The sequence below is a fragment of the Mytilus californianus genome, unplaced genomic scaffold, assembly GCF_021869535.1.
Source record: "Mytilus californianus isolate M0D057914Y unplaced genomic scaffold, xbMytCali1.0.p SCAF_13, whole genome shotgun sequence".
Taxonomy (NCBI): Eukaryota; Metazoa; Mollusca; class Bivalvia; order Mytilida; family Mytilidae; genus Mytilus; species Mytilus californianus.
The window spans coordinates 25521795-25532552 of NW_026262615.1; the positions used below are offsets into that span (position 1 = coordinate 25521795).

Sequence of the window (10758 nt, forward strand, 5' to 3'; positions counted from 1 at the left end):
GTAGAATGATTTATTACTACAGATATTTCTAAAGTCACTCAAGAACAACACTTTGTGATCGTGACTGAAATTTTGCTGTATAGCAACTTAATAAGAGAGTGAAATATTATACATAGCTACAAGTTTCTGGGAATTAAACTTGACACAAAACATGCTGTAGTCATTTCATTAATAGCAACACAAATTTGGCAGCACAGTGCTCATTAGAAGATGGTTTATCTATCAAATGTTCCTATGAGGTTCATTACAGACAAAATATAACAAGAGTGGACACGCTGAAATGTCTCGCCTTCTTTACAAACCATTGATATTATGTTGATAGTCCTAAATGAAAGCTTTACTACAACTATTACATAAACTTAACATGATCCAAGAAAATGAAGTCAAGGTCATATAAACCAAACAAGAAATACATGTACACCTTACAATCATTCAATACACTAAATATAGTTGACCTATTGCTTATAGTTTCTAAGAAACAGACTTAACCAAGAAAACTAAACATTGACCAATGAATCGTGAAATGAGGTCAAAGTCAGATGAACCATGCCAGGCAGACATGAACAGCTTACAATCCTTCCATACAACAAATATAGCTGACCTATTGCTTATAGTTTAAGAAAAACAGACTGAAACACATAAACTTAACACTGAGCAATGAACTGTGAAAATGAGGTCAAGGTCAAATAAAACCTGCTAGACTGACATGTACATCATAGAATATTTTCATACACCAAATATAGTTGACTTATTGCATAATAGTATAAGAAAAAAGACCAAAACTCAAAAACTTAACTTAAACTTAACACTGAGCAATGAACTGTGAAAATGAGGTCAAGGTCAAATAAAACCTGCTAGACTGACATGTACATCATAGAATATTTTCATACACCAAATATAGTTGACTTATTGCATAATAGTATAAGAAAAAAGACCAAAACTCAAAAACTTAACTTTGACCACTGAACCATGAAAATGAGGTCAAAGTCAGATGACACCTGCCAGTTGGACATGTACACCTTACAATCATTCCATACACCAAATATAGTAGACCAATTGGATAAAGTATAAGAAAAACTGACCAAAACACAAAAACTTAACTATAACCACTGAACCATGAAAATGAGGTCAAGGTCAGATGACACCTGCCAGTTGGACATGTACACCTTACAATCATTCCATACACCAAATATAGTAGACCTATTGGATAAAGTATAAGAAAAACGGACCAAAACACAAAAACTTAACTATAACCACTGAACCATGAAAATGAGGTCAAGGTCAGATGACACCTGCCAGTTGGACATGTACACCTTACAATCATTCCATACACCAAATATAAAAGACCTATTGCATACAGTATAAGAAAAACAGACCAAAACACAAAAACTTAACTATAACCACTGAACCATGAAAATGAGGTCAAGGTCAGATGACACCTGCCAGCTAGACATGTACACCTTACAATCATTCCATACACCAAATATAATAGACCTATTGCATACAGTATAAGAAAAACAGACCAAAACACAAAAACTTAACTATAACCACTGAACCATGAAAATGAGGTCAAGGTCAGATGACACCTGCCAGTTGGACATGTACACCTTACAGTCCTTCCATACACCAAATATACTAGACCTATTGCTTATAGTATCTGAGATATGGACTTGACCACCAAAACTTAACCTTGTTCACTGATCCATGAAATGAGGTCGAGGTCAAGTGAAAACTGTCTGACAGGCATGAGGACCTTGCAAGGTACGCACATACTAAATATAGTTATCCTATTACTTATAATAAGAGAGAATTTAACATTACAAATAATCTGAACTTTTTTTTCAAGTAGTCACTGAACCATGAAAATGAGGTCAAGGAAATTGGACATGTGACTGACGGAAACTTCGTAACATGAGGCATCCATATACAAAGTATGAAGCATCCAGGTCTTCCACCGTCTAAAATATAAAGCTTTTAAGAAGTTAGCTAACGCCGCCGCCGCCGCCGCCGCCGGATCGCTATCCCTATGTCGAGCTTTCTGCGACAAAAGTCGCAGGCTCGACAAAAAATACAATTCAGTAATAAAAATCAGTTTTGAGGTCTTAAACCCGTGGTCGATGTGTGACAATCCTGACATTGGTGTTCCTATTAAATGTCTGTATGTGGTTGTTAATTGCCGCCAACATATAATCCTCCATAGCTGGTTGTGGATGTTGTGGTTTCTTGTATCTTCCCATATTTTGTTGCAAGGGAGTCTTTGGCGCAGGACGTCTTCTCTTCTCCAAGGCTGATAAGCAGTTGATCCACCAAAGTTCATCTTCTCTATTTAGTTTACCATTCTTTACCCATTTTGGTAGATCTGTTCTCATCAACAGAATGATACCACTAATTTTTTCCTTATTCGGTTATACCAACCATGAGGAATGTCAGCTTGATCTGTCAAAAAAAACATAAATAGATATAGATTTGAAATAAGTAACTAATGCTTCAATTCCAATTCTCATATAGTTCAAATAAAATTACATAGATGCCAACCCTTTTTTGGTGCAGGATAATAACAGAAAATCAAGTCTCAATATGATCACCACAATATCTAGTGGGGACTGTTCTGTTCAACACAAATAATTAACAGAACAAAAACAAGCAAAATATGGACTATAGCACGTTATGGTCTATGGTCGGGAAATAATTCCAATTACTGAAAATCGTAATTTTTGGCATCTATACATTTTACTGACAATTTACAAACTTGACAAGCTGCTCAAGGCAGTGTCACTGATCAAATGATCAAGTTGAACTCTTAATCTGTGTTTTTAAATGAACTTTAGAATTTCAGTACATTTTAAGCAATTGAATCAATTGTGATTTTTAGATTCTGTGACATCTGACCTACTATAAGGTCATACGACTAGCACTTTTGCTTTGTTATGTGAAACATTTTCTCTTTTGATGATATAATTTTATAGGAAATTTTGTGAAATTTTGTAATGACAAACATATACATGATATAGTGATAAAGTGTTTAAATTTGCAATAAACGAATATTGGAACTAAAAATGTTTTGCATGCTGTAATGTCTTAATTTAACAGTAACTGGAAGTAAGGATAACAAAAAATCATACATGTATGCAAAAGAACTTCTATAATAATATTCAAATACCAAATTTTGTTACCATGGTAAGTCCATCTATCAGTAAAAAAATGCAAAAGAATAAAATAAATAATTACCTTTTTTACAATTTCCATTTTCACCAATATTGCTAGGAACATTATCACAAACTTATTTTTGTTGTCATCAGTTTGAATATAAAGTGTAGGAGGTAAACCACCATTTTCCTAAAAGAAAAAAAGTGAAACAGCTATACATATTATATATTCATGATATCTTTACAATAAAAAGTTTTCCAATCCTTTAATACTGAACAAGACATATTACCTAGCATATAAAGTATGCCAAAGTTAAAGTAACACAGCTGAATTTTAAAAAAAGATGTATTTTCAACAATGTTAATTTATGGTGAAACTGCATGAATAAATTGTTTCATTTCACCTCTTATCATGAGATAGGCAATTTGTTCTCCACTTTTTCAGTGAATTTATCATATTTATTCGAAAAAAAATAGATCAAAGACTAAAATGACCGGGTTGCACACATTGTTTCTTAAACAATGGAGAATGGTCTATGGGTATCTGGGTTGAAAACTGTAGGAGTTGATTACACAAAAACTTGTACCCTCTTTCATAAATTTTGCTGAAAAGTGACTAAGTTTCCAAGTCTGGAAAAATGAGAAAAAATTCCTCAAACAATTCCATAATAGCAGGTGCACAACTTTCACATATGTGCAATCTTCCTGTGAAGTTTCAGGGATCTGGGTTGAAAACTATAGGTGGAGTTGATTACACAAATTAGGTACCCACTTTTCCCCGCCCGCCTGCCTGCCCATCATCACCATACTATAATCCCGTTTCCCGGCCAAAAATTTTGCTTATATTTCCATAATATTTTACTTAATTTTTGGTATAAAGAAAACCATTAAATACCACAGAAAATAAAAATGCAATTGAAATTTATAGACTATATTATTAATAATGTTCATGCATATAGATGTTCATGCATTTAGATATATATATAATTCAGAAATGTGAATGTGAAAATAATCCTCCATCAAATGAGATTTACATAGTGTTCAAGTGCAAAAGTAAACAAAATAGACTTTCAGAATTGTTTTTTAAAACTATCAGGGTCAGCAAGAGATTGACACAAGCATGCTGTTGGTTTTCTTTTTTGAATTTGTTTTCCATTTTGTCATCACATGGCATTTTAGCTAAGTATAGGGTATGGGTTTTGCTCACTGCAGAAGGCCATACTTTGACCTGCAATAGTCAACATCATCATTTGATCATTGTCCGTTAGTCTTTATGCATAATTGTTTCATTGGCAATCATACCTATCCTTATTTTTATATGAAATATATAGCAACATTACACCCACCACATCTGTCAATGACTTTTAAGTATTGATTTTGAGAAAAGCCTACAAAGCAGGGTTAAGAACAATACTATAATTGTATTCATAAAAGAAAAGCAATTATAGGCCTATCCTCTTATGATGTTTATCATAGTCATGAAAATGAAGCCACCAAAATTTCATACTGATTTCCATACTTGTTGCAAACTTGGCACCACACAGTCCAATAATGAAAAGTTCATATAAGTTTATAACTGTTAGTGATATCGATGTATCTAACTTTAAGGGTTTTAAAGCAACCTTGTCAAATTATTATTTCCAATTTAATATAATATGCTAGATTGGACTCATCTGTTATTTTTCATGACTTTATCATGTGAACTCTTTGGATAGTTGTCTCATTGGCAATCATACCACATCTCTTAATTTTTATATTGTAGATGGTTCTTTGATGTTTAAAATTAATGGACTAAAAGTGGCTTCCATACACTTTGACTTTCTTGTAGATACATAAATTGTAAAGTTAAGAAAAATGTGTTTTTCTCCTGCATGTGAACTTTAGTCAATTGTTTCACTTTGAACTTGATAATTAATACTTACTTTTGTTACATCGCCTGACACAGACATCAAACAATTCAAGGTGATATTACAATCAGAGGAAAACTGATCTGTCCATGTAAATGTGTATGCCTTATTTAATCCGTGACATAAAACACCTGTGACATGGTGGTGCATTTTTTCAAGTGTTGTTTCATTCTGAAAAAAAATTTGTTGAAAAACATGTGCTCATAACTTAAACCAGAATGCACTCACAATTCAAAATATTGGCAAACAGGAAGTAGTTATCTGACATATCTGAAAGGTGCACACTTAACAACTCATCTCTGTTGAGCTGCTGACCAAATAAAAAGTCATTGTGTTCAGTAGTTTCTGAGAAAAATGTGACAAAAAAGGTTAAGTTCATTCAAATATTGAAAAATTCAAAGTATAAGCAAACAGGAAGTAGGTATCTGACAGATCTTCAGATGCTTCACATATCACAAATCATCACTGTCAAGCTGCTGACCAAATATGAAGTCATTCTGTTTAGTAGTTTCTAGAAAAGTTTAACGAAATATTTGTTGTACAAACAGATAGACAAGGTGATACCAATATAGCCCCCCCTTCTAGAATGGTATAATATTTGTCTCATACAAAATGCCTAAAAGAAAATAAATACTGCTAGAAGTTTTTTTCCTGTCAGAATGTTTATTTTAGCTACACATCCAGTTAGTTCATATGATTGCTGCTTCGCCTTAAGTTAATCAATCATTTAATAACAAGTAAATATAGTACTAAATAAAATGTCAACACAGAGATAGGTTTCCCATGTGTGACCTTATCACAAATTCTAACATTTGCCTGACATTCGTAGCAAAATTAAAAGAGACCATTCGAATGATATACCAAATATTTGTAAAAGTGATTTTATAAAGTACAAATATGATTAATCTAACACTGTCAACCCGTTTTCAATATTGAAATTGATTATTGCAGTGAAATATCATGTTCTTTTCAGAAATATACATAAAAGTAACTACCATGAAATGTATTATGTAAGAAGTATGTAGTGATGTATCATCCCAGTGGTCAGACCAAATAACCTAAATCTAGTTGTATAGACATAATGGACTTTGCAATTTTATACACACTTCCAAAATAAACTCACCTTAAAATGTAACGTAAATCTTGGCAGATTTGTTTTGGACTGATCCATATTGTCACTGATAACAGATGTATACATGCTTGGATGTTCTTTGGATTTCTTGATGTGTTTAAAATATTTTTCTCTGCAGAGACTGAAAAAAAAATCAAAATATATACAATATACCCACAAATGGCAGAATTTCACTGATGCACCACTATCAATACACCCCAAAACTCAAACGGGTTTTAAAGTTAGAGAAAAAAAATGTATTTAAAAAAAATAAATATGCACATGGATGCACGACTAAGTTGCGCTAATTCTATGACCATGACTTCCTTATACCCAACACACCTTCTAGAAGTGGTGATTAATCATGCCAGGTTTCATTACCCAACATCAAGGTGTAGTGATGTTAGGAAGCGTAAACTATCTTTATACCTATGCATGGGGGTGACTAAACTAAAGAGCCTGTGTCGCTCACCTAGGTCTATGTGCATCTTCAACAATGGACATTCTCCAACATTGTAGACTAAAATAGAATTTATGACAATAATCTCTTTTTTGTTGATATTGTATTGCTGATCATTTTTCTGTTGATAGTTTCTCTCCATCTTCTCTAGTTTTTGCCCAAAACACAAAAAAGGGTAAAAAAACAGTAATTTAAGGGCAATTACTCATATAAAGTGTCTACTAAAGATTTCAGCAAAATTTAACTTGTTTGTAGATCTTGCCTTGCTAATCATTTTTGCTTTTTAAAGTGTATCTATCTTTTATAGTTTTCAAGATAATAGGCAAAAACACTAAAAATTGGTAAATATCGCCATTTAAGACCAATAACTCCAATAAAGAGTCAACTGATGGTTTTGATGTAAATGGACAGAAGGTAGATCACAACATTCTGAACATTTCTGCCCTGTCAGATTTATCTCTATTAATAGCAGTTTTCAAGATAATAGACAAAACTTGCATTTTACCCCTATGTTCTATTTTTAGCCCTGTCAGCCATTTTGGTTGGCAGGCATGGTCATTGACCACCTTTTTTATACTAAATACCCAAATGATGATTGTGGCCAAGTTTGGTTAAATTTGGCCCAGTACTTTCAGAGGAGAACATTTTAATGAAAAACGACGGACGACAAGTGATGAGAAAAGCTCACTTTGCCCTTTGGGTCAGGTGAGCTAAAAATGGGGATGTATCTGCATTAAACATGAAAAATACAAGAAATTCATATTCAAGTGTGGAAAGAATTCTTACTATTGAAGAAGCATATGTGCTCTACATCTTCTCTTGTCCTTCAGCACCCCAAATCAATCTTTGTCAGTTTTTCGCTGATGGTCTCTTTAAAGATTACACACTCGTTACATTTGCTGAGCTTCTGATACTACAAATAAAAAATTCGTAAGAGGTTCTGCGGAACCCTGTGTCTCGCCTGCTATTGCTGCTGTCAGTGTAAAAGTGTAATGTTGACTTAAAAAGTGAGTCCATTTATCAGTAAAATACAGAATTTAAAAAAAAAAATCAAACTTTTTCTTTAGATGCATTTTTCATGGTCTTGAAGATTAGCTTCTGTCCAAGTTACATAACAATCTATGAAGGTTTACAAATTTATCATGTCAAAAAAGTTGAATCCCAAACTGTCTGTAAATGTTAACTGTAAAAAACTAAGTCCATCTATCAGAAAAATACTGAAAATGAAAAAAATATATTTTCAAAAGTTTGCTTCAGACATTATCTCTTAATCATAAAAAAGCTTCTGCCAAAGTTTCATAAAATTCTATGAAGGTTTGATAAAGTAATTGATGTGTAACAAACTTTAACCCCAGTCTGTATCTATTTGTTAAATGTAAAAATAACTAAGTCTATTTATAAGTAAAATACACAAGTCCATTATCAGTAAAATACAGAAAAATGAAAATAAATATTTTCAAAATTTTGCTCTGGATACTGTATTTTGGTCATAAACAAGCTTCTGTCCCAATTTCCTAAAATTCCATGAAGGTTTGACAAAGTTATTGATGACTGAAAAACTTTAACCTCAGACTAAATCTGAATGTTAACTGTAAAAAAAACTAAGTCCATTTATCAGTAAAATACGGAAAAATGAAAATAAATATTTTTAAAATTTTGATCTGGATACTGTATTTTGGTCATAAACAAGCTTCTGTCCGAATTTCCTAAAATTCCATGAAGGTTTGACAAAGTTATTGATGTCTAAAAAAACTTTAACCACAGACTGAACCTAAATATTGACGCCGCCGACGAAGGAATCTAGGATCGCTATGTCTCGCTTTCGCGACATAAATGTCGCAGGCTCAACAAAAAAGACATCTAATTAATTCTATGTACAATTATTAATTTATGCATGAATGGACATTTTTTTTATATGACGGAAGTGTTAACTATCTGCCATAAAGCAGGAGGTATGATATAAATAGCCTTTATCAGGCCAATGAAATTTCAAAAAAAGTTAAGTTATTCAAGACTTTCAACATTAAGTTCATTTTTTTTTATAAATAAAAAGGTTGAAATATAGTAATTATTCTAATTTTTGAAGGCCTAAGGTGACCTTTAGTTGCTTAAATCCATGTCATTTGGACTCTATAGGATAGTTGTCTCATTGGCAATCATACCACATTACTTATTTTATACTTGAGTGCAGAAAGGAAATTTTTTTTCATAAACATGTTGACATTAACATATTTGACCATTTAACACATAGTTTTTGGACAAAATTGATGTCTGTCATGACTTTACCCAAAAATATATTTTATACACATTAACATCTTTGTAAAATACATTTGATAGCATATGTTTTTAGGTAAAGCATTGGCATAATTACTGTTGAGATGTGTCAGACCTTGATGATTTCCTATTTTTCAGATATGATTTAGACATCTGCATATTTTGTTATCAAATTTTTACTGATTATACCTTGAAATGAATTTCAATGAATTTAAGAGCCATTATTGACCCTTCATCATGTTCATAAACCAACACCTTTGTTCTAAATATTATTCCATACAAACCTTTGGAATTTTAACATGAGGAAACTCTTCACTCCACATTCCATAGAACCTTGGGTAAGACAAATAGGGGATTCTAAATTCTCACAGGAAGATTTATAATCCGTCAAAACTTGCAGAAGAGAGAGACATGATGGAAAATGTATTTCTAGTATGTCAGGCTGATCATCACCATATCTCTTGCATAGACCAGACACAAAACTCTTTGCTTCAAGGTACTGGCGACTCTTGTATTGTTGGCTACATCTTTTATCAGAACTGTCTAAATCTTCGTTAGTAGACAAACATTTCTTTTTCATGTAGTAATACCTGAATGTTATAAATGTAAAAAATATTACAGGGCTTATACCACTCCTAATTCATGTGTTTTTTTCTTCGGTTATTTGGGATCCATTTGACCAATCCTTTTATTGAAATTTTGTCTTTTGTCATAACAAACATTTTTCATTTTGTTTTAACTGTGGAAATTGAACACCGTTCAAGTAAATTGTTAAAAAAAAAACCTCCAGACTGTACCTTAACTTTTACTTAAAAATGCAAAAAGACCAAAAGACAAACAACAGTATACAAAACACAACATAGAAAACTAAAGACTGAGCAACACGAACCCCATCAAAAACCGGGGGGTGATCTCAGGTGCTCCAGAAGGGTAAGCAGATCCTGCTCCACATGTGGCACCCTTGGTATAAATTACATGAGTGTTTGACAAAAGTTATTTATGTCTAAAAAATGGAGCCACAGACTGAGCATACTAGGGGGAGGGTTCAGCCAGCTCGAATATGCTTAACCCTGCCACATTCTTTATGTGCCTGTCCCAAGTCAGGACCCTGTAAATCAATGGTTGTTGATTGCTGTCTGTCATATTTTGTTTTTGTTTATTGCTTTAGCATAAATTAGGCTGTTGGATTTCTTGTTTGAATTGATTCACATTCTGTGAGCTTTTATAGCTTACTATACAAAATGGGTTTTTCTTTGTTAAAGGCCTTACAGTGACATGTAGTTGTTTGCATCCTCGTCATGGATAGTTGTTTCATTGGCAATTATACCACATCTCCTTTTTAAATACAAATGTTGTATATATTAAAAATTAACCAGGCAAACTACAACAGAATGTTGAATCGCTACTTTTGATGTTGGGTTGCTGTCTTATGGATGTGTAGCCTATTAACTATTTTATTCATACTAATATGGTATTATACCTCCTTCTTTTTATGCCATACACAATCCTTCATGCATGTTCACAAACTCTCCTACCAGTCAGCACAAAAGTCAACTGTTTGTCTTCTAAACTGGCATCATTGCACCTGTGTACAAAAATAAAAAAACACTTGGAAAAATGTAAATAGATCTCAAGAACACATGTTTTCATCTGATCTGAAAGAAATGAGTAAAATTTATAAAGGATATCCCTACATTATTTGTATGTATCATTCATGAGACATTTTATTTTTCAGAAAATAAACACCATAGTTTGTTCTTGTGTTGTGTCGTTGCACCATTGTCCCAGGTTAGGGGAGGGTTGGCGCCTTCAAACATGTTTAACCCAGCCACATTATGTATGTGCCTGTCCCAAGTCAGG

The 10758-nt window shown here is 32.8% G+C and overlaps 1 protein-coding gene across 1 annotated transcript; it reads right to left on the minus strand.

Annotated features, from left to right (window-relative positions):
• Window positions 1–2069: 2069 nt before the first annotated feature.
• On the minus strand, window positions 2070–10431 carry LOC127723413 (uncharacterized). The gene is made up of 6 exons (XM_052230042.1): window positions 10379–10431; window positions 9183–9488; window positions 6177–6306; window positions 5069–5224; window positions 3229–3336; window positions 2070–2436 (listed from the first exon to the last, which is right to left on the minus strand). Exons 2-6 carry the CDS (start codon window positions 9476–9478, stop codon window positions 2398–2400), a joined length of 729 nt encoding a protein of 242 aa, XP_052086002.1. The 5' UTR covers window positions 9479–9488; window positions 10379–10431; the 3' UTR covers window positions 2070–2397.
• Between the last annotated feature and the right edge of the window lie 327 nt (window positions 10432–10758).